Genomic DNA, 25528 nt, shown 5'->3' on the forward strand with positions numbered 1-25528 from the left:
TTCAAGATTCACGCAGGCATCTGATGCAAGAAGGGCAGGTTGGAATTATGTTGTAGATTGGAGAGCCCCGCCTGCCTTTTTGGGTGTGAGCTATATCTTTAAACAATTGAGGATCATACATCATCTTATCTTTGTAATATTAATATTAGTTATACTGGGGCAAATTAATGACGGATGTATTTTACATGAATGAATAGATACAATAAATACAAGAATTATCATCAGGGAAATGTATGTTCAAAACGGTTACTTAAGAAAGTAACCAATTGCAACATATATACAAATGATAAATATTCATGAAGTTACAGTAACCTGTTAACTATTCATCGTTGAGATGTCAAAATGATAAATATTCATGGTTGTCCAGTGACATTAAATATCGACTTCCTGAGGTGGAAACTCATTTTCGAGTCTTGCATCAATTGTGAAATTGAAACATAAAACCATTATCATTGCTATGGTAAGAGTCACATCTAATTGAATTTTCATCAGAATGTAAAAGATCTCAGTTGTTACAACTCGGCGTAAACAACACAATCGGTGTCCAGTCTCATTGCTATCTTTGATTCTTCAAAATCCAGCGGCAATGTATAGTTTCAAAATTGAGATATAACAAGTTGAAATTACAGTTAAAAAAGTCACCAACTGTGATTCAATTCATCACACTACACAAAGCAGCTGATGAAGATAAAGCAACCTTAGGGCCAGTCAGTACTTCAGCTCCATGAAGATAAAGAAGGTCCCATGAGAGCCTGACAAATCAAACTGTCTCATAGCATTATAGTCGTTTCTACGTGAGCTAGTCCTCCTGTGCTGTGAATGCATAACCAAATATAAAAACACCATATTAGTTTGCTTAAACCTTCACGTACCAAAATGCTATAATCAGCAATTGATCTGAAAACTCACGAGTGTGCTAGGTGAATATCTAACAGGCAGCAGTTCTCCGTGATCAGAGATAGTGATACTGAACCTACCATCTTCTGATCTTGCTTCAACTCAATTGGGTCGTACAAGTACAGCACAGTCTGAAAGAACAAATTTGATGATGACTTGTAGTCAAAGAATCATGTGGTTTTGTAACTAATCTAAATATTCTAAAATGTGACATAGAAGAGTGTCCTTGGACAGAAATATATCAAAAACATCATGAGGCACCTGCTCCCAGTGAGTCCGAGCTTCTCCAGGTGCAGTGGATAGCAGAATTTCTCCAGGCACCTGCTCCCAGTGACTGTGGCTAGAACCTTGTGCTTGTCGGTCAGCCGGAATTTCCGGGAGAAGTTGCAAATGGTGATTGGGAGAATAAGTTGCAGATCCACTAAAGGAGACATCAAACCAAAATGCAAACCCATGCAGTGGAGCTTTGAAAGAGCAAAAGACAACTCAGTTGAGAAGGAAATTTATTACTCAGTTTGATTTATACAAGTACAGCACAAGCATATAATCTAGAAGTCAGTACAGGGCTGGAATTTACCAGTCCAACAAGGAATAGTCGTGCAGACAAGGGAAATAGCGCAGTCAGTTCCCAAACAAAGTGTACTGGGCAGTACACACACCATTTCATGTGTACTGGTAATAAAATGACTGGTAGAAATCCTAGTTTTCAGACCACCCTCGAATTCAAAATGCCAAGTCGGAGAAAAGCTCACATCCGGCCAAAATCCCATTAAATCCGTTCAAGATTCTTGCTAATATGGTTTTCATTTGCCTAGATCTAGTTTTGACCTGTGTGGATCTAGACATATATCTGTGGCTTTGTATGGGTTTATGCTGGATCTGTACAAATCTGGCCTGAATTTACATACATCTGTTGTAGACATATGCAGATCTAGCCTAGATATGTGTAGATCTGGCATAGATATATGCATATCTAGGCCCAATCAGCATAATTTGGTGTTGATTCTTCAATATCAAATGTAAATTCTATAATTATGCATCCGACTAAAATTGATAATTTTTATAGGAAAATAATACTAAAGCACATGAGTATTGATAGATGCGGCAACACAATATTTCTTGGATAATCAATAGGTGTCCACCATTTAGGAGTATGATCCTGGTGTGCACTGTTTTGCTCCATATTAGATAACTAATAAATTTCTCAATGAGATTGAAGAGACTAGAGACTGAATCAAGTCTTTTAAGGGGTAATAGCACCTATACAGTGCCACACTCATGTACAACCTTTCTAGGATGAGTATAATAAACATCATGGTAGATTATAATAGAAGGATGCTCTTCTGCAAGTCTGATGATGGATCAAATTAAATTCACGATCTATGATACATCTAGAGTTTGATGGGACTTTGATAAATAGGATCAGAACTAGTTCATAGTGTAAGTGGTCACTCACAATGGTGCAAACTTTAAAAAGACTGGTGAACAATTAATGGACAATAGAGTGCATGAGTTTTGACACCATATGCAGCTCACTATGCAGGTGTCATGATGAACACCAGCAACATCTCACTGTTGAAGTGGACAATGGCGAAAACATAAAACATCACCTTTTTCTTTGATGCAGAAATTCACAAAGGGAAGCTCGTACGGCCCAATGTCACTCAATTAACCACCCACTACATCTGCTTAAAGTTCATCCAGTAGAGAAGGATCAGACTAAAGGTAACATTCTTTTCAATGATCTAGGCAAGCTCTCATTATACTATCTCATCAGATAGGAGGGCTGTGGAAAAACACATTCTCCAGTGTCTAAGATTATTGTCATGATAAAACCACTCTATGTTATCTTGCACTGCGTTGATATGGAAAAGATGTTGTGGCAAGATTGTCCCATATTAGTTTTCCAAAATTGAGATAATAACTTGCATGATGACCACAATAGATTTATTGGTTATAAGATGTTTAACTAAACTTAAGCTGTAGTGAAAATATATTTTCTTATGTGATGATCTCTAAACATCTAAGTGTTCACTTACCAAAAAAAAAACATCTAAGTGTTCCATACTCTTTATCTTTGAGAAATGATTTGGAGATATGGGCCAAATATCTCTTCGTCAAGGAGCACCTTCTGAATCTCATTTGTAGTGCATATCGAATTCTGCACTTTGTGATATCCCCAGAAATGATATTGACATGGACAATAGTATGTCCCTTGATAACAATTGTTAGGGCCATGGGTCTCATTTGTTCCTACTACCCAATCACAAATAAGTAAAACACATGAATCCAAGTGATATTTTAGTTATGCCACCCAAGATGAACATCATAATGCATGTGAATCCACATGACTTGTTTATAGCCAAGGTGAAGTTGTGGATTGTAATGGCAAGATGAGACACTTTATATATTTAGTTAATAATGAATTCACGACCTTCTTACCAGTATAAATTTCATGACTTCCAATTCATAATGATAGTTGGACATTTTTCTCTAGGTTGGATACATAGTATGATTCATAGCGCTGGTATGGCAATCACAATCTCAATTATATATCTTATGGAGCCATAATTGTCACAACCTTATTTGACTTAGTTATTTACTACTACATGGCTTAAAAATACAATAAAGCCGAATTGCACCACATTGTTTCATCAATGTCATAGAGTTTATTGGTATAAACATGCCATGAAGCACTTTCATGGTCCATAATTACAACCTTTGATCTACAACCAAGTCATATTGAGGACCTTGAACCACCACCCAAGGATTGAAAATGATCATTTTTGATGATAGGAAGCATATTTATGGCATGACATTAAATTTTTGAGTTAGCATGTCATTTGAAGGTCTTTTAAGTTTGAAATACTTATATAGATGTTTGAAACAGATTTCAATTAATTGTTCACTCAATTATAGTTAAAAGTTATTTTTTAATTATTATTAACTCTAAATAGGACAAAACCCATAAAAAACACAACCTTATTTTTGGGTACAGAACTGGTCTGCTTCATGAACCAGTATAGGTATTGGACTCAAACATTAAACCTTAAATACAATTTTATATGAAAAGTTAATCTCTTGGCCTTAATTTGCAAATTGACAAACAATAATAAGAACCTAATGCATTATCATAATCCACATGTTTTGTTCATCATGAATCGATTATCTAGCACACCGATAATTAACAAGGCTCCATGAAATATTTTATGAAATTATAGGATAGGATGCCAAGGGAGATCATATCCTTCACATTGGGTTTGTAATACATGCTCAAACATGTTTCAACTCATTATTCACTCAATTTTATTCAAAGTTATTTTTTACTTATTTTTAGCTCTGATTAGGCTAAAATCCATTAAGAAACACTAAACCCTCTTCTTGAGTACTGAATCAGTCTGCTTCAAAGACCAGTACCAGTTTTAGACTAAAATTTTATTTAAACCAAGGTTTGCAATACCGAATGATACCGTCTGTACCAGGCGATGTGTACTTGTCCATCAGCGGTACGCGAACCGCCTGCTACCGAGTGGTACCATCGATTGAGGCTGCTATCTTTGACGATGACTGAGGGAGAAGAAAGAGGGAGAAGGTGATATATATATATATATATATATATATATATATATATATATATATATATATATATATATATATATATATATATATATATATAATGTTTTTAAACCTTGATTTAAACCTTGACTATAATGTTTTTAAAAAATTAATCACTTGGCCATAATTTGTAAAATTGACAAATGCCAAAAAATCTAATGCATTATCATAATCCACACTTTTCTTGGTTATTATAAGATCAATTATACATCACAACCAAAAATCAAGAAGACTTCTGTCAACTGGAGATCAGCTTGAAAGTAGAAATTTACTAGCTTAGGCAAATTCATGCCTTTATGTTATAGAAGAGATTTTGAAGGTAATGCAAAATATACTGCAAAAGCAGGGTTTGCCATTTCGGGTATTGGACCCATATTGGAGATTTGTTTGTACAAGATGTACTAGTTTGTACTAGTGTACCAACACACAATATGCCAGAGTGTGTCGACGGAGACTTGAGTGAACCGCGTCTCAATGGCGAATTGGACCGATACGTACTGCCTGTACTGTGCCGACCCGAGCGGTACAACAAACCTTATTCGAAAGTAATTACAAAGTTCCAAACTATATGAAACCTGATTATGAAGTCAAGGCAATAGAGATAAAGGCCGAACCTTCTGCATAAGACGCCTACAAATGTCGGGTCTAAGAAAGATCAGTGAATGCAACTTTATTTCTATACTTATAGAAAGGTTTATTCTAAGATTCAAATCTTGATATCAAATTTTGCAAAGGATCAATCTTACCATTGTGCCAAGCCTATCCTCACAATGGGGGACAAATACCAAAAAATAAATAAAGCTCCAAAATCTCTATATTCTGATTATAAAAGAATGGAAACAACATGACAAGTGCCAAAACACAACAAAGAAAGAACCATACACATTTAGGGTGAGTATGCCAATTATATGCTGCACATGCATGTTATACTAAGAATCATAAAGAAAAGACTATTGACTTGCCAAGGCAACCAAATCAACAATTGACCTGCTTATTAAAGAAGATCCAAAAGGTTACTAAAACTCAAGAACAAACAAGTTAAATTAGAGAACTAAAATTAATAGGCCATGACATAGTCATAAATGATTAGATAAGCCACCTTAAAGCAAGTATGCTTATATTGGGATGACCAAAATCAAAATCACCATGATGCTGCTAGATGCAATTATTATGGACAGAACAAACTATGTAGCATGAATATAAGATATGCCATTTGGTGTATCCCTTCCATAAGAGGCTTTGACCATTGACATAAACCTAACCAATGTGTCTATTTGATGATATGTGCAATTATATTTCTTAGTTGATTATAAATTGTTGTAATAACTTGCTAAGCGCTTTGATCATAATAACTTTTTCCAGTATTTTGTTTCATTTTATATTTCAGACATTGTAATTTTATATTGGTACAACAGTTTGACACCTTAGTTTAGTATTTTTTGATGTGATTTTGCCAAATCTTTGTCCAAAATATGAGTAACTTATTAGGAGAACAGACATATTACAAGCACAGCAATAGCAGATATTGAAATTCATAAAAGTGTATAAAAGAGCATCTCACACATGGTAAAGCTGCTATTCAGGTTCACTTACAAATAACTGTACTATATGTAAATCAGCATCAACCCATGACATCTGAGCAGGCAATGAGCAAAGTATCATCATAATTTCACCATTATAAGTTGGAATATTTCCTAGAAGCTGATCATAAAAGAATTCAAGAAGTACAACAAGATAAAATAATAATAAATTTTATAGCATTAAGTACCTTGCAACAATGATGAAACACTAAAATTAGTTACAGATTCAAAATCTTGAATCGTAATAGTGTAGCAATCCACTTGTTTAACCTGTTTATCAGGTCATTAAAAAAAAATATTTGCAATGAGACAACATATATAAATAGAACCATAAAGTTAAAAGTAAACACTAAATTCAAAAAAAATCATGGAGCAAACAGAGTCTGTACCTAAAGGACAAGAAATTTAAATCAACCTCTACCATAGAATTCATTCTTGCCTTTTACCAATTGTATGTACCATAGAATTTGAAAAATGTTTAGTTTCCTATCGTCTTGCATTACTATAGTATTCATTATCATAGGTTTGCTTGCACTCAGTTTTGATACATCACATGGATCCTCTCGTTAACTGATATGTTTCCTCTCCTAATTTCTTAACCTTTCTACTTCACCTTGTAAATGTTCTTTCTGGTTTTAGCAGTGAATAAAGAAACACAGGTTGGCTTTACTTCTTAAGATTGATAACAATTGCTCAGAGATAAGGAAGATGCAGTCACACCAGAGCAAGGCTGGAGAAATCTCCTATTCAATAGCAAGCTCAAATAAAACCACATTTAAAAAATAGTGCATTGAACCTCTATTTCATGTGAAAACCATTATTTAGTCAGTCCTTAATCTAGTCATCTTCAGCACTAGTAAGAATAAATCCAATTGATCAGCCAGCTTTAGAAATGTGTTATCAACCAAATCAAGTTTTGTCATTGCTTGATACTCAGTAGATTCGTCTGAGTTACAAGTTACAACAACTTGTCAGGCCATGACTTCCAGAAATGTTACAATTTAATAAAAAACAATTTCTTCCAAAAATGATTCAAGGTTTCAATTTTATATAAACTACTTGTAGGAGTAAGGCCCTTCCCAGATCTTGTGTTAACAAAAAGCCACGTTTACTGGGCTACCCCTTTTATCAAATGATTCCACTAGTACGTTACATAATTGAACTACCAAAAAGGCATCAAATAGAAACATATTTACATTTCAACTTATTCCAAAATTATTCTTAATCAGTAATGGATTCAGTAGGTTAGATTACTAACTACATGGACCAATAGATCTGGGAAGGCCCTTTTATCAAATGATTCCACTAGTACGTTACATAATTGAACTACCAAAAAGGCATCAAATAGAAACATATTTACATTTCAACTTATTCCAAAATTATTCTTAATCAGTAATGGATTCAGTAGGTTAGATTACTAACTACATGGACCAATAGCTTCTCATAAAACAACACCTTGTTAGTCATTATATTCAGAATGTTACAAGAAAAGAATAGGAGATAAACATGTACCATGTTTCCTGGTTTTTTTAAAAACTTATTTCTATACTTAGTCATTATATCATTATATTCATATGCTTCTTGATAATAAAAATCCTCCAAGGTTTTATTTTTTCATTATTTTTTATAACAATATTCAAGTGAATTTAATGTGGTTGTCTGTAGTATGGTTTGCAATACCATACCGTACCACTCGGTATGGACAGTACATACCAGTCTGATAAAGGACCGGTAAGGGTGGTACATTGGTACACCTTAGTGTACCATGTGTCAATATGCTCAGTACGTACCATACCAACAACTGATCGGTACATTAGTATGGTACGATATTCAGAACCTTGGTCTATAAATTATATTAATACAATAGCTGATATCGAACCAGCAGATAAATACACCACCTAACAGCCAACTAACCTTTTTGACCTTTTCGAAAGTATTCTTGCCTAAATGTGCTTTAGCTTGAGTACAGTCTCTAACTTTCAAGAACTGACATTAGGTTAGCAATAAAATGATTACAACCTTTCCGGGGTGTCTTCACTATTTTAATTATTACTTATGATGATGAGCTAATGAAAGAACTGTTAGTTTCTGAGAAATATATATCATGGTTGGGTGATGCATGTGCAGGTTATATTTTGGTATTCATCTTAAGCTAACTTTTTCATGAGCATGCTCTCTCCCACAGATAACAAAGTAACAAATAAGAGATCCTGGATGAGTTTAGTAGAACTATCAAATTTGCTTGAAGAACAAATCAACAGCCTAGACTTACCAATATTGGCAATGTCAACACACTTGCTTTTGAAATTGTCTCAGTGTATGTGTCTCCAAAAGCAGACGTTTTTGCAAGTGGCAGCACAGCAGACACTGGAAAGAAAAAAACAAGAGTGAGTTGTAGTACACTCACAATTAAGAAAGCCCCAGTTCTTTTCTATTTCAATTTGTTTCTGTCCCCCTGATAATCAATTTTAATGTGGATGAGCAAATCAATTTGTTCTACCTAAAGCCATTCCTACTTTTTCTTGACAGTTCAATGGATGTCACACAACTTACTATTGATCCCATAAACATCATGCCAGAAATCAATGCTTTCATGGTATCCATCAGCATCCGTAAACAGTGCCATATAGAGCTGCATGATAAAGAATATCAATAATCTCAACAGCAATGACTTTCACCAAGAGATAGTAAATTTGATATTTAATGTTGCTCAGAATCAACAAATATATTTGTACATTGCATCTTATATTTGACATCAATCAACATAACTGAGAAGATCACAGTTGGACAAACAGGACAGAAAATGAAAATTAATAGCAGTTGAAAATTATAGAGATATTGTTCAAAGATACGCATCTTCCAATATATTGTGCTATAAATTGTATATATTTTGTTTGGACAACATACTATTTATAAATTATAAATGTATAGCTTACATGATAAGATTATAAAGCATCAAGGTGAGAAACATAGCATAGATCTTAACATGTATGAAGTATGAAAAGGTCATAACAACATTGACAATGATGTCTAAAATAGAGAATCCCAGTAACATATAGTGGAAGCATTAATCTATTAGGAAAACTTAATGCAACAGAAAGTCTCCAAAGCTTTCATATGTCTTTGCTTGTTATTCATCAGCTATGAGATGAGAAGATATTGCTTATATGTGAAGGATCCATATTCCTTCTATATCAAAAATAACAAGCATTTGCAAAACTTGTTTTACTTTTTGAATCTATATGTTGAGCTGTCAGGTGTCTGAATTCATCAAAAAGAAATGGAAGAAATGTTTGAATCATAAGTTTGATAGACAATTGGAAGATGTCGGCTTCAGATAATATGGACCTGTGGAAAGAGAACTATAAATGTATTGATTAATGCACAAGTCAATTTAGATAAGCGATACTAAAGAAACTAAGAGAGAGACGTCTCAATTGAAAACAATAAGACTCAATTTTTTAACTAGTAATAGTGCCCTCAGATAGCTCAATGGCAGGAAAAGATCCAATAACTGAGACGACTTCAGGATGCAAAGTAACATATTCAGAATCTTTATAATCTTTACATGTCATCCAACTGTTTATGTGGACATATCAGGAACAAAGCTTGCAAATAGCAAAACAATAATTTGTCCAATAAACTTAATAGTATGGGATACAGCAAAAGATCTAATGGACCATTACAAACAATAGGAAGATATAAACAGCCCCTTGTTGAAAATGTGATACTGCCCTCAACTTGCCTAATGGCGGTAAAAGATTCATGTTGCTGGCAGAAAATATTTGGGATGATGCCTTGTTATTCCTTTAGAAAATAACTATAAATAAAGTAGGTTCTTGTGAAGGGCAATTGTTATAAATTAAAAATTTTAAATAAGATCAATTCGAATCTGTGTTCAGGAACCAAAATGAATTGGTAAACTTCAATATAAATATATGGTCTCTAGTCCAATAGCCAAGACAATTCAAAGAAGATTCTACTGTTGAAAAAATATATTCAGATTCACAAATGTTCATTACATGCTAGTTACAGTATCACTTAATTCCAATCAATATCATTTCATTAAAGACGAATCCAATTTTGGCCGATTTCACCATCCTACAGTAAATATTTGGTCATAGTAATCAAAGTCAATTGGAGTCCCGCTAGAAGAAGAAAAGAAGAGAGGAACAAAAGGGAAGAAGAAGAAGAGGGAAGCCAAAGCAAAAGAAATATGTAAATACATATACTTTAATAATGATTGTACTAATGATTTAAAAAGGCTCTCGGGCACTCGACTCGGCGCTCAGGTGAGACAAGGAGAGGCCCGAGCACCTCACACAATAGTCGAGTGACGTGCCCAATGTCTCAAGCATTTTGGGACCTTGGCGTCTTTTAGCACCTAGCGTTTTTTAAAACACTAGATTATATAACATAAGAAACATTACTACTGTAGTGTTCACTATCCGTTGCAACAAGTTGCGGTTATTGTTTGTCCACTACTAGTAAAACCATGGTATGCAATTTCGAATGGTACCGCCCGGTACGGGCAGTACATACCGGTCCGATGGCATACCGGTACGCGGATCGCCCGCTACCGGACGGACCATGCTACGGTGCTATAGTAATACATTGTAGTAGTTCTACAGTTCTACAGTGCTACACTGTAGCAGTGCTATAGTGCTGCAGTAAGAGGAAATCGCTCGGTAAGCCCTGGTGTACCGTTCGGTATGCCCTGATGTACCACTCGGTACGCTGGTACCGTACCATACCGAGCCAACCTCGAAACACCGGTACGGTACGGTATTGTATACCTTGAGTAAAACGAAGAAAAAAATATCAGGAGAGGAAGGAAAAAATAAATCTCATCTCTTAAGGAAATAGGTATATCACAACCAAGAAGGAAGATATCATGACAATCATGATTAATCTCAAATTAAAAACTCTTTATTTGAATATATTTATATTTTATATTTCACATTGCCTAACACTCATCCACACAGTGATTAGAGAACCACTGGGATTGCAATGGCTTCCGTTGCTATTATCAATGCTGCATGTGAATAATTACTAAGTATTTTCTATAACATAAATATCAATGGATTGTTGTACTATCCCCAACAATACAAAACAGATGGTCTGTACCCGTCTAAGTGTAGATAAGTACGTGGACCGCCTCCAATTCAATATGAAGAAAAACCTAAAAGGCTAAAACAGCGATGAGAGTTCTCGTCACTATCCTCATCTTGCGACGCTATTGCTGCCCTCTTCTCACGATGCCGCTGCCCTCTACCCTCCTCTTCTTCTTCCTTCTCTACCACTTCCTCTTCTTCCTTCTTCCTCCTCTTTCTACACCGTGTCATCTTCTTCCTTCCTCTTTCTTTCTCTTCTTTTTTCTTCCTCCTTCCTCCACTATGCCTTTCTCTTCGCCTTCATTTTTGAAATATCAGTATGTACTAATGTACCATATGCCAGTTCACCAATATCGACCGATGTATACTGGTTCGATCAGATCACCAAAATGGGTTTGGTACATAAAACAAGAGTCCTTGAATATAATAAGTTATATTTATATGATATGATTAATATTTATGTTCTAATAAACATATCAATGAAATACACTCCATTATCTTCTTTTTTTTTATCATGTATATTTTACATTCATGCTATTTAGAAAGTTCAATATTTTATGAAATATGAAGCTATAAGAATCATTAACATTTAATAGTTTCATTTTTCTCATATTTTATTTTATATTTACTAATTTTTTTGTTATTAAGGTTTATATATTTTAAATTAAGATTAATTTATTTGGTCCATTTAGATATTATCGATCTGATTCAGCCAAAGTTGATACGTACAGTGCCTAGTATCCATTGTTTACGACTACGACCATTGGGGTATCTAATGCCAGTTGCTACCTTAGCTTTTGTCTCATAGTGTAGTCTCGACCGAGCAAAGTACTCTTGCCGTAGTGTATCTATTTGATCCTATGCATTTCAAAAAGAACCCATCACTTCAGGGATTATAGGTGGAATAATTATTTTCAAGTAATACTAATATGTTCTATTTAAGTATAAACAAGATAAATAGATCAGAGAGCAATCACGTGGATTATGGAATAGCCATTCCTCTTAGTTGTATTGTCCATAGTTGATCTGATATCGATCCCAAAATTAGGCATCATGCATCCATCTAATTGAATGGTACAAGAATTTTGTAACACCTAACTTAGTAGCAGTACATACAGAATACAAAATTCACTTTTAAGCTATATACTCTTTCATTGACTACAAGGAGTAATTTGTTGCTGACAAATTAAGTTCCTTATGATCCATAATTGCCATGAATGAGCAGGGTGAGTTTCTTCTAGGACATTTTATTCACTTGAGCTGAGAAGATATGATTTAAAGTTAAAACTGAAGAAATAACGATGACACTACATATAATACACTTTAAAATGTATTATAAATGACAGATTTGTTGGCTTGTTTTAACTAAAATTATTTCTTTTTGTAATCTGTTCAGTTTTTTGGTTGTTTGTAACTGACAGAAGAAATCATCAAGAAGGTAAAAAAGCTTTACAGGCCAGTGCGTGCCAAGCTTTAAAATTGAAGATGATGGTAGAACAGATATCTATCATAAATAGCAAACAGAACATAGATGACCATCAGAAATGAAAATCGGCATACTTTTCGCATTATTTTCTGGATTGTCATCAGTGAATGTTTTGTATCAAATGGATCTAAGAATACATAACAAATGTATTACATACTACCTAGTACTTAGTACCTAGTACCTACCAAGTTCCAAGTTGTAGCATATAACTTATTGAAGCTCTGATACTACAGGTATGTGGAACATGAGAAACTTTGACCTAGTTACGAACCATTAATGTGGTTGTTATTCCAAATGTCAATAGAAATCCAACATAAGTAAAATAATCCCAAACAGATTGGCAATAGATCTAAGTTGTGAAGTAGAACTCAGATATAATGCTAAAATCTACTTAAAATATACAATAGGTGCAAGCCATTTACGTAATAAAGAATACTTGCTTAAGATGAAAGATGAATTGAATAACAATGAATAAAACATTCAAAAACATGCTTTCTTCTGAGTTCTGAGTACCTGAAGATTCCAAAAATTGATATAGAAACTCAACAAAAAGCTGCAAGTAGAATGAAATTTTACCGAAGCATGTGAAGGAAAAATAAACCCTCCTGGTTTGAGCCATTTATCCCTGGCAAAAATGATACTAGGCAACATACTCTGAATCCAAGAAATTAAATTTATCAGCCAGCAATATGATGTAAGCCAAAAAAGCAATCCAATCTTGAATAATGCAGCACAAAATGTAAGTACCACACTGACAATTTGGGTCTCATAGTTTGATTTAAACTTAACAGCAAAGAGCATGTAAAAAATAACAAAGAAATAACCATAAGCACCTTATGTAGAAGCATATCACCCATCCAATCAGATATTATGATATCAACCTTCTCATCAATGCTGACATCCTGCATCAAAATGAATTGTTGCAAATCAATATGTAATAGCAGCCAAAAAAAAGGAAAAAACCGCAAATATACAAATAGGAGAAAAACAAAAATGGCTTAGTGACTCAATTGAATGTCAGATGTTGGAGTATAAGGAGTCAGCCCCAGCCATCCATGGAAAACGATGAGGCCAGAGGTTGTTCAACACAAATTTGACCTATTAGATGTCATCAATGAGCAATAACCCAAGGAAGATGGTGGGACTCTGTTTAACTCACCATGAGATTCCAAAGTTATGAAACTATGTTAATCAACTATGGTTCTGTATCAAGAATCTTATGTTTTTGCGATACAAAGGGGTGGACAGTGGACAAAATTGATATTTACTCATGCCATTCAAGATGAGGATCATGAATCTGGATCCAATAAAAACTATAATAGTAAAGGACTTAAGGTAGTTGATGGTTTGGAGGAAATGAGAGAGCTTAGCTCAGACTGAATTCGACAAGAGTTCCTCATGGTCTCCACCATCCTACCAGCATGGATTTTATGGGCTGGAATATGATTTTGTGTTGCCCACAACAAAAAAGTGATGACAGCTCCAGTGTTTCAAAGCCATCATTGTCGTGCCCAATCCAACCATACATACAGCTGTACTGGTTGCAGATCTGGAGCCCCACCATACCATGGTGCCTATAGCAACCAACTATCCACTTAATGAGCAATGTGCCTCGAATATTGCTAATTTGATCCACAAGCAACATACTGAAAGTCAATACTAAATGTCTTGAGAGCAACGTCATTAGTGGTTTCTAGAGAATAATAATCTTGACATTTAGCCTCAACCATCTCCTAAGGCAAAACAATTCATTTTTGTACAGGTAAGTGTCCCTACTTGATAAATTATGACATATTGATATGTCATCAACCTTATTTTATTATGATGCATATGCTATTTATTATGACTTCTGTGTTTTTGAAGTTTTACTTATGTTTTTGTAGTATATCATTCATATTACATCTTAAAAATATATGAAAAGGCATAATCAAATAGTAACAAAGAAGTGATTGGACTGGTCCATTACTGATACCGGCTGGTCCAATTGATATCAAAATTGTACCAGTCCAAACAATAACCAGCATTGGTATTAAATGGAGGTTTTGTTTCTGTAGTTGTTTTTATCATTTATGTCTACTGACATGGTCTAATCAAATTTTCAAAAGAATCTGAAGCTGTAATGTACCACAGCCATGTACTTGGAAATTATATTGCACTTTTACACATCTCAATAACTATTTCAGTGTTCAGATAAAAATATTAGTATCAAACACAGATTTTGGAACATATGCCACTAGAAAATGATGCAAAATCATGCAAGAATAAAGAATCAATGACATGACAAAAAAAAGTAACACAGTCAAATTATGAAAAAGTAGAGGTGTACCTCGACTCGTCCAAGTAGAACAGTCATCCTGTCAGATAAATTGTTTTCTTTGACAACTTCACCAACCTGCTTAGGTATTATGCAAACCCTTCTTACTGTTAAACAAAAACTCACTACATGATAAGCATTAAAGATTTAGACTGAGTTGCAAAATGAAACCAAATTCAAACAACAGGAGATAAGTCAAAGTAAAATAAAAATGGACAATCTACAAGGAACACTTATTTACACACAAAACAGCATAGAAACACCAATTAAAATACTTTGGTTGTTGGAAACTTTGAACTATTTAAATGGACCTATATTGCTGCAAATCTAGCACAAAATGTTAGGTGTGACATGAATCCAAGTGTTTGACATGGTGACCAATTCTGGTTTAAGATAGGGCATATGATTTAAGAGAGTCCAAGTGTCAGATAGAGGTAATGGGATCCAATCCAAATTAAGATATTTAAATATATTTAGAATATTTAACAATGATATAACCTAAATAATTATATATTTATTTTAATTTAATGTATTTTAACCAAATTTAACTATTTTCAATGGATTAACAACTTATATATAACTAATTTCAAAAAAATATTTCTAAAATTCTTTTCTTTTCTTCACTGTCTCTCTGAATTCTTTTTCTCCTCTTTTCTCCTCTCCTATAGTTGTCTTTACTGAAATTAGTGATTGGTGAACGTTTCTCTATGTTTTGGTTTAGAAATTCTTTTGGAAAGGATGGCACATCACAAAGACTTCCCAACTCACTGTTCTTCTCTATCGGCCATGATCACTAATCTCCCTCTCACTGTTCTAAAATTGATGCATCAGCATGGATACATCGTGGTAACATGCCGAGTTCAAGCACTACAGGGTTCAGCTACATGAACATTTTTCTTGCCACAGAACTTTCTTGAAGTCAATATAAAAAAGATACTCCGATGGTAACAAGTAATAACAATATTACTAACAACTTAAATAGCATTGTTTGTCGTACCATTCAAATTTGATACGAAATGGGTGGTTTGCAATGGTCCACCTGCTGATCCATACATGCACTGTTTCATTTTGGACAGAATGCATAAAGGGGAGCGTACCGAGAGATACAAACGAAAGGTAACCATTGGATTTTGATTGTACCGATTCAACCCCTTTAAATCAGTCTCCTCCCTCTTTCACTCACTCTCACGAACTCTCATTTTCATTTTAACTTCATCAAATTTCCTAATCAACGAGCATATTAGAATAAATTTAGTTAGAGTAAATTAGTACAACTTCATTAAACTCTCATTCTCACTCTCCTTGATGGATCAAAAAAAGATAAATTCACTTTTTCATCCTTATATCCTAGAATTTCTATTCCTTTATGTCTCATATAAACACACATGATAGGGGCTTTTTAATATATGGTTATTTTCTGTCCTTTTTTAATGAAAACTGGTATGTACCATCAATACCGACATATGGTACTGCCAATACTAACCAATACATACCGGTCCATAGGTCGGCACGACATGATAGTCCATGTTAAATAGTATAACATATACTAAAAGATAAACGATCCTTGAATCACTGCTCTATAACTATCAGCATCCTGTGTCACTCCAATATGACACATTTAGTATAATAAACCCAATATTTAAATTTCATTAACATAGAGCATTATCACAAATACCAATTACATCAATTTCTCAATAATCAAAATTGCATTCACAAAGATGGCCTTTGGACAGCCAATAAACTAAAAAATTACTATAATTAGAATGAAATAATCCAATTATTAAATATATACTAAAAAGTAAAAACTACTGCTAGCCAATATCCACCTCTGGAATAGAACTTTCACTTTCTCCCATTAGCTAATTCCCTAGCACTACTGATCAGGAAAAAAAAAGGGGGCAATTTACCTAGAAAATCCCCCACTAAATGGTTTTTATCAGATGGCGCTCCTCTGTTGAGATTTTACTAAGGAACACTCATTTTTTCATGATGGATAACTATACCTTGTCCTTGTAATAATAAGAGGAGAGAAGGGAGGAGGAAGAAGAGACAAAGGAGGAGGAGCAATGCGAGGGTTGACTAAACCAGTTCACTGATCCGAACCGGTTATGAACAGGTTCAGAGAATTTTAAAAATAAAATTCATTGGAATAGGTAGGTGAAATTGGTATTTACAAAAAAAGAGATACAGTAAAAACAAATTAGTGGGGACTTTTGTAGGTAAACTTCCCAAAAAATAATGCAATTTGAAGTGGGCATTTTCAGCTCAAAAGAGGTTATCTTCATAAACCATGTAATTAAGTATATCATGTGACATGCAAATAGCTTAGAACATTATCAATTAAAACAATCAATAGACAGAGACATTCATCCAAATCAAACATCAATATGAACCTGGTCCATGGGAAGTCATGTATGCTGGAATTAGAAAATTAAAATCAATGCAACATCACAAAGAAACAAATCATCTCATAGGATGTATATATACATAGGATCTCCTCGATCACTGAGAAAACAACTCTTCTAGAGATGAGGAATCATTTCATATAAACTTCCGACACTAAAAGTAGTGTCTCTACCATAATAAGTGTGTAACCATTAGTCAGCATGTTAAATGACACCTAATCCATGTCAAAAATCGACCTATCAACACTGGCTTGCTTGCCCATTGACAGGGAAACATTGTTCGTGAATATTTCAACAAAGCAAGTCTCCTTAGGTAATAATGCCAACTTAGCAACATGAACAAAAAATGAAAATTAAATCAACAATGGTCAATGTCAATTGTTGATTAATCATCAACGAAGTTGGTGTCCTTGATTCATATGGACCAACAATCAATTAGTGGCAGTTGTTGGATTGATAATCAACTAATTAATGATTGATAGCAGTTGTAGTCGATGATAGCTTTAGTAGCCAATTGATCACAAGTCAACAATAATTCAATAGAACAAATGGAGCAATATGTAACTGTCTATTGTCAAGAGGTATTTCTGAGTATAATTCACTTTAATTAACTTCAGTTTTTAATGATCCACTGTCACCAAAGTTAAAAATGGTTCCAAATTCAAAATATCCATCTACAGCTTTTAACAAAGGAAAATTCCTGAAAATTTTACATGAAACAAATTGTTTATATTGTTATTCATTTTAGCCAATCAAAATTCCCTAAATGGTTTAAAAATTCAAGCAATGATAAAACCATTATTGATAGTTCCTTAGTCCATTAAACAAATCATATCTTGACGGTAGTCACAATAAAGGGTATAAAGGAAAAACATTGTTAAGTAACATTAGGTCAAACTTTATTCCAACTTTCTTCATCATCTCTCCGGAAAGGAAATGATCAGAACATAAAAAGTGAAATTACCCGCACTGCTAGAGTACTTTCATCAATTGCATACACCTGAAAGCATATAAGACTTGTTTATACAATATATTTAACATAACTATGAACTATTCAGGTAAATCGTTATTCTCCAGGGATGGCATGAAAGAAAGGAAAAAATTGAAGAAACACCAACGTTGCAATTCAAAGCCAATGCAAACAACATTAAGAAAGTTACTTCATAAGTTGTTGAATAGCTCTAATAAAGTGAATTTTTTCCTCTTGCTATTTAATAATAACTTAAAACCTTTAAACATCACTAGTAGACATCAAAATGGGAGCATATCAAGGTATTTTGCATTAGAAAAGTACTGTCTAATAACAAAATCAGGTATTATTGCAATCATAAACAGCAAATTAAGGGTTCCTTTTTTCTTTCCTTGTTTTGTGTGCGGTTATCATGAAGACTATTGCAGAGAGCTTAAGTTTTAAGTAAGCCAATGAACAACAAAATTTTTAGTTATAATAAAAAAAAGTGAAGCCACAGTTTGTAACAGATCTGTAATTAACTTCTGTTGCTTTATTATCATATCCTCTGTGACATGTACATGTTCATGATATTGTAAAAGCAAGGTTGGGTAAACCGCTCTGTTTGACATTATTCAACCGATATTTATGAGTCCGACCGCTGATTGATACAGGCACCAACCCAAACCGAATGGTTCGATCCGGTTTTGGTATTATATATTATTTATTCTAATCTTTATTCCCCTAGGTTCGAGGCATCTGACACCTCACATTTGCAAGGAGGCCCACACTTCCACATGCTACCCACCCTCCTCTTCTTCCTTCTTCCTCCTCTTCTTTCTCTCTCTTTCCGTCTTTTTCTTCCTCTTCTTCCTTCTTGCTATGCTTCCTCTTCCTTCTTCCTCTTCTGCTCTCTCTCCCCCAATGGTTCATGTTACCACCACATGGGATACCAGAACTCACCGCCACTAGACCCATATCGATCCAACCATGGACCGACACATGTCCGATAACCGAAACTACGAGTCTTGGTTGAAAGAACTAAGAGTGCTCAATACCTTACGGCTCATATTCTCTTGCCATGGAAGCTACACTTCTCTAAAAATTATATGTTCTCGCAAAATATTTCAGCACTCTTCATTGCTTGCCCAAGAGCATCAAATATCAAAGCCTATGCTGGTTGATGGTGTAGCAATCAAGTGATGCACCTACTTTCTGTAATTAAGAAAAACATACAAACCAAGGACTATCGTACTACTCGAAATGGCATAAGACTAGTGTATGTGTTGATCCGGGTGTGGGCCAGTATGCGGACCGCCTCGTTTGGGGTGGTCTGGTCCAACTCAAGAAAAAAATAAAAAAAAACATAAAATAGTGATGGGACCCATCCAACTCAGCATTAAAAAGAAAAAAACCCTAAAATAGCAACTAGGGCTCACAGACATGAGCCCTTTTCTTGCAATGCTGCTACCACCGTTGCTGCTTTGCAAATCTTCTTCCTGCTGCTGCCACCTTCTCACAACGTTGTTGTCATCGTTGCTATCATTCGACATCGCATGGGCCTTCTTCTCGTTGCTACCATCTTGTCGCGATGCTGCTGCCGTCACCGCTGTCATTCGACGTAGCGTAATTCTTCTCACTGCTGTCATCTTCTCACAACACTATTGACAATGTTGTTGTCTCCGCCACTGCTATAGTTGTTGTTTAACATTGCGGCTACTATCATTTGTCTATTTCTATCTCCCTAAGTACACTCTCATCCAAAGTTCGTAATTTCGTACCGCACCGGAGTATCGAGCTCAGCTTGGTACAGTATGGTACGAGTATACCAAGCAGTATGTTCTAGTGTAACTGCTCGGTGTGTTTGTGTGTGTGTGTATGTATATGTATATACCGAGCGGTACATATATAAAATAAAAAAGTTAAAAAATAAAAAAAGGGCAATATCGTCGAGGTTTCTTCTCCCCACGCCAAGGCTTCTTCTCCCCACGCGGATTAGGAGAAGTTGCCGATGATGCCGAGGTCTCCCCATGAAGCCTCGGCGACGTCGTCGAGGTTTCTTCTCCCCACGTCAAGGCTTTTTCTCCCCGCGTGGATTAGGAGAAGTCGCTGACAACACCGAGGCCTCATCGTCTCAAACGAGGAGGCGACATCTCATCTACGACATCCGACGAGGGAGGGTGGCAACGGATCAGGTTCATCAAGGGAGAGGGGCGTCGGATCTCCATATTCTCCCTTTTCTTCTCCCTCTTCTTCCTTCTCCCTTGGCTAATACTGCCGGGTAGCGGGTGGCAACGGTCGCCAAATCTCCAGATTCTCCCTTTTCTTCTCCCTCTTCTTCCTTCTCCCTCGGCTAACACCGGCCGGTAGCGGGTGGCAACGGTCGAAATCGACCGTCACCGACCGATTTCGACTGGTAACGGGGTGGAAACAGCCCCAATCGACGGATACCGGACGGTATCATTCGAAATTAAAAACCTTACTCTCACCTCTTCTCTCCTTTTCTTTCTTCTTCTTCCTCCTCCATCACTTCCTCTTCTTCCTTCTTCCTCCACTTTCTCTCCTTCCGTTCTCTTCCTCCATCCACCCTTCTTCTCCTTTTTCTTCTTCCTCTTTGAAATGCTAGTATGTACCAATGTATTCACACATGGTTCTAACCAGCATGTACCAGTCCAACCAGATCACCAAAACAGATTTGGTACCCAAAACGGCAATCCTTAATACAAACAACTTAAGAGATTTTCTTTCAGAACTCCCATAACAGAAACAATCAACCTGATTTTGCTTTCAAACAAACTCAAACCACCTACTTTCAACATTTGAAACATAAAATTTATTACTGTATTTCTGTTACATAATTCATGAGTTATGACTAAACTCATCTGAAACTAACACGGGGAAAACTTAGACTATTATCCTTTCATTTCTTATATGCTCATAAAAATTCTCCCTTTCTCTAAGCAAGATGAGTATAAAAGATGGATAAAATAATGATATGTAACTTTATATGATTAATAGTTCAAGTAATCTGCTGATTGATCAAGTAACTAAAATCAACTGAACCCTAAAATCTTGATGGAATTACTAATCTATCAAACTGTCAAAAGATAACTGGCATAGTCTATTAAAAATACAGAAACTCCAGAGTTAATTTATTTGTTCATGTTGAGAAGAGTCAGGACATACATTGTTCAAAAGAGCTGCACGTATGTCGGATAATATTTGTTCATGTTAGTTTAACATATTAAGGATGTAGCTGGCATATATTTGAAAAATAAGCAAGGTAAATATCCCTGATGCTTGAAACAAATAAGTGTTATCAAGGTTTGTGTGCCTGATATAGTTCAATATGGACAGTATTTACTGGTCCGATAGTCTACCGATACGTGGACGAGGATAAACCAAGCAGGATGCCCAGCATAAGCAATTTTCTTAATGCTCTTTTAGCTATTTTCAGGGTTTCGCAAGACTCAGTACCTATCAGCATATTGACACTCGGTACACTGGTACTACAGTGATTGAAGCCCTGACCAATACGCTACCGGTGCACAATCATGAACTTCCATTGTTACACCCACAAGTTTATCCTGGTGTATCTAATTAAATCTGCATGCAATCTGTATTGTCAATTTTGTGTTGTTTGCCAACAAGTAGTCGTATTGAAAAGCAACTAGAATGCCATAATATCAACATAAACTCACAGTATAATTAACCTTGGGATAGACAAGATATATAATCACTGATTCTGATGTTAATATTGTAAGCAGAAACTTGATTAATTATCCATACTATGATACTAGGTAAGGCAACTTGCCACAAAGAAGCAGCACAAATGCTAGTTACATAACATACAAGGGCATAAGTTGTACACTTGAATAATTAACACAATAAAAAGGGACAAAATAACACACAATGCGTCTGAAGTAAATCAACAGAAAGTTAGAAGACAAATAAAATTTGAGATGCAATTACCCGTGTAGCACCAGCAAGAGCACAAAAGATGGCAAGAATTCCGGTACCACAACCAATATTTAAAACAACCTACAAATAGTGGCAATTGTTAAGCAAAAATCATATTCAAAATACACATTGAGGATGATTTTTTTGTATACTTAGTCAAAGGCAACAAATTACCTTTCCAGAAATTAAAGGTTGATGCCTCAAGATACCATCTCTGTACGCTTCCATACGCGCATGATCCTGTAGATTATCAAAGAATTATAAAGATTTGTCCCAAAAGAGCATGATGATTGTCAGAAGTCAAGTCTAACTACTTGCACAGAAACAACATGAGAAATATGTATTATAAACTATCATGTTATATACCTCCAAATTTCATTTGGCATGCTCAAGTACTAATCACTTACATTAAGGACTACCATGTAAATTCGACCGCTTTCATCAAATAACAGAAATAAGACACCTTAGGACACCATGGGAATTAAACATCAACAGGGTTCAGTCCCAAGGAAAACTATTCACGTCATCAAGAGATAAAAGGTAAAGGAATACAGAATATTCCCTCTTTAGGAGGGAAAAAATGAAACATAAGAAATATGCAAGAGTAAATAGCAATTATCGTGATCATTTTTGCAAATTCGTCAAAGAAAAGCATACAAAAATCCACAAAGAAACCTGAAGTTTGATCAGTCAGGCAGATATCATCGACAATTAAGCAAAATGACAACAAAAATAACAAAATTGTGCTAGGTCCATGTTGAATATTTTAAACTTTTTCAGTGAGGCAAAAGGAAGCTTAAATGGGTTTAATTGCATTAAACCAAGATGAACATAGAAGCTAACAGATTAAAAGAATTATGGATAAGACTTCAAAACATAAGCACAGGATCTTATTGTAGTATTTAAACATTTCTTTTATTGATGTTAAAATTTAATCGCCAGAAACAAGTGTTAGCCTTTGCTTACCTGGGAAGAAATTGTTATCTTGTAAGGAAACACTACTCATTTTATGTAATTCCAAATTACATTTCACTTAAGAAAAGCCATTATCCAAAATTTAGGGGACTAGAAATTCAAAAGAAAATAAAGGTTGATATCAAGTTAAAGACAAAGAAATTCTTGATTATAATAATCCATTATAGGATCCAAAGACTTCATAGAAAATAAACAAAGGTAACCCCCATGTTCTATGATACATTTCAAATTTATACAACAAACAAGACCAATCATTTAGCTAAATTGGAACACAAATAGACATGGTCTGGCAAATTTCTACATAGTTGGTAAGGTTTGAATTGATAATAGGACTCATGGTCTGGCAAATCTTCACCATAATTGGTAGGGTTTGAATTGATAATAGGACTCATGTTCTTGCAAATTTCTACATAATTGGTAGGTTTTGAATTGATAATAGGACTCTGAGAAAAAATTACAGAAGTGTTAACAACTAAATCATCAGAATCGACACATACTTCCAGCTCAGGCACTTGTCGTTCAAGCGACATTAACATCTCATGATTGTCGTATCAATGGTTCAGTATAGGTTTGAACATGTTCAGGCAACCACAGCAATCTAATTTCTCCACAGGTAGCTGCCTCTAGCATGTGGTCTGTGAAGAATATAGTTCTCATAGCTTCAAGGAACTAAGGAGTGGAGAAGCTACCACAAAAGATGGTTATTATGTCATGAATAATAAATTGAAAGAACAATGTCTATTAGATGAATCTACCATTTTCCTATTCCGTACATATTACGGTAAACTACTAAAGATTTAGTATTTAACTTCAATAGAATTCTTTCTGGAAGTACCCAAGAAAAATGGAAGCAAAAACCGATCATATATTTGTGTCTGTTTTCAACATGTCCAAATTGGTTTCAAGATTTTAAACAAGATCAGACAAGAAGAGTCGAGACCAGATCAAGAGAACCTTGGCAGATGAGAAAAGAATGGTAGATTTCTTCCTGTAGAAAAATTACACTCCAAACACACGATTAAATTGTTTGAATCAGGAAAGTGGATGATATCATAAAAAAGGCTCGTGGCGATTGCTTCTAGTGCAACGCGCACACAAATTGTGATAATAGACCCCAAAACAACCAAATACTGGGAGATTCCACCAGGAACAACCCAGGAGAAAATCATTAATGGACTACTATCAAAAGATCATGCACAATATGGACAAAAAGACTAATTAATAAAAATGTGTATTCTCTTCCAGCTTCTTGTTGATAAAAATTATTCCCCTTCGCGGAAGAAAAGAGGGAGTGGGAGGAGCGAGGAGGCGGAGGCCAGACCTTGATCTGCGAGTACGCGCGGGAGTAATACTCTTCGATATCAGAGGAAGGCGGAACAACCGGACTTGCCTGCCGCTGCTGCAGCACCGCGTCAGTGCTTCTCTTCCGCTTCCCACTCCCCCGACACGCCGCGAACCACGGCCGCGACGCGGAGTCATCTTCGACCGTCATCTCGGCAACAAAGCCAAGAAGATCCCGACGAGAAGAAAATGGGATCGGAACCCTAATCGAAAAAGGTAGCGGGAGAGGGAGAGAGATGAGCAGCGAGAGAGGGAGAGAGCGTTTGTTGGGGACTTCTCGAGGATTAGCTCAAACGGTTCAAGAGGCGGGTTGGATGATGACGTAGTTAAGACAACAATGAGATTTGTTCCGAGTACCGGGAGAGGTGGCATGGGCCGGTTCTAAATGGGCCCGGGTTTATTGCCCATGTGACTAACGGATGCTTATCGACCTTTTAATGGAGAAAAATCTTGCCTTCAACCCTTTTGATGATTTTTTTTTTTTTTGCATGTGACTGTTATGCATCATCATAGGCAATTTCTTTTTAGTAAAACTTGTATTCAAAAGCTTTAAAGGAACATCCTGAACTCATGATGATTGTGGTGATGTGAATTATTTCTCCTTAACCTTTGTTTTTATTCATCATTTATAAGACATATATATTATAAACAGATGGGACTTGATCCTAGGATCTAGCTGCCAAGAGTTGAGATCTTTGCAATAAGCCTAGCCTTTTAAGTATAAAAATTTATCAGATAATGTTTTAAACCCACAGCAGTTGTAGATTAGATCTGGCATATTAACAATAAATCTTGCATAAATACCTAAATACAATTGAATAAGCAGTGGTATATTTATCTTTAACCTTTATTTGTGACAAAATTTTAGTTGGATTATACAGATATTTGTATC

General features: G+C 35.2%; 1 protein-coding gene across 2 annotated transcripts; it reads right to left on the bottom strand.

Annotated features, from left to right (window-relative positions):
• Positions 1–452: 452 nt before the first annotated feature.
• On the bottom strand, positions 453–24936 carry LOC103984602 (probable protein arginine N-methyltransferase 6.2). 2 transcript variants are annotated; one of them, XM_009402132.3, is made up of 13 exons: positions 24617–24936; positions 22495–22560; positions 22333–22401; positions 18376–18411; positions 15019–15084; positions 13526–13594; positions 13269–13346; positions 8646–8724; positions 8365–8459; positions 6281–6362; positions 1159–1361; positions 910–1028; positions 453–813 (listed from the first exon to the last, which is right to left on the bottom strand). In XM_009402132.3, exons 1-13 carry the CDS (start codon positions 24785–24787, stop codon positions 771–773), a joined length of 1176 nt encoding a protein of 391 aa, XP_009400407.2. In that variant the 5' UTR covers positions 24788–24936; the 3' UTR covers positions 453–770. The 2 variants fall into 2 exon arrangements, with proteins under 2 accessions (XP_009400407.2, XP_018681393.2); XM_018825848.2 differs by lacking the exon at positions 18376–18411 and having other exon boundaries at positions 526–813; positions 24617–24923.
• Between the last annotated feature and the right edge of the window lie 592 nt (positions 24937–25528).

This window comes from Musa acuminata, chromosome BXJ1-5, assembly GCF_036884655.1.
Source record: "Musa acuminata AAA Group cultivar baxijiao chromosome BXJ1-5, Cavendish_Baxijiao_AAA, whole genome shotgun sequence".
Taxonomy (NCBI): Eukaryota; Viridiplantae; Streptophyta; class Magnoliopsida; order Zingiberales; family Musaceae; genus Musa; species Musa acuminata.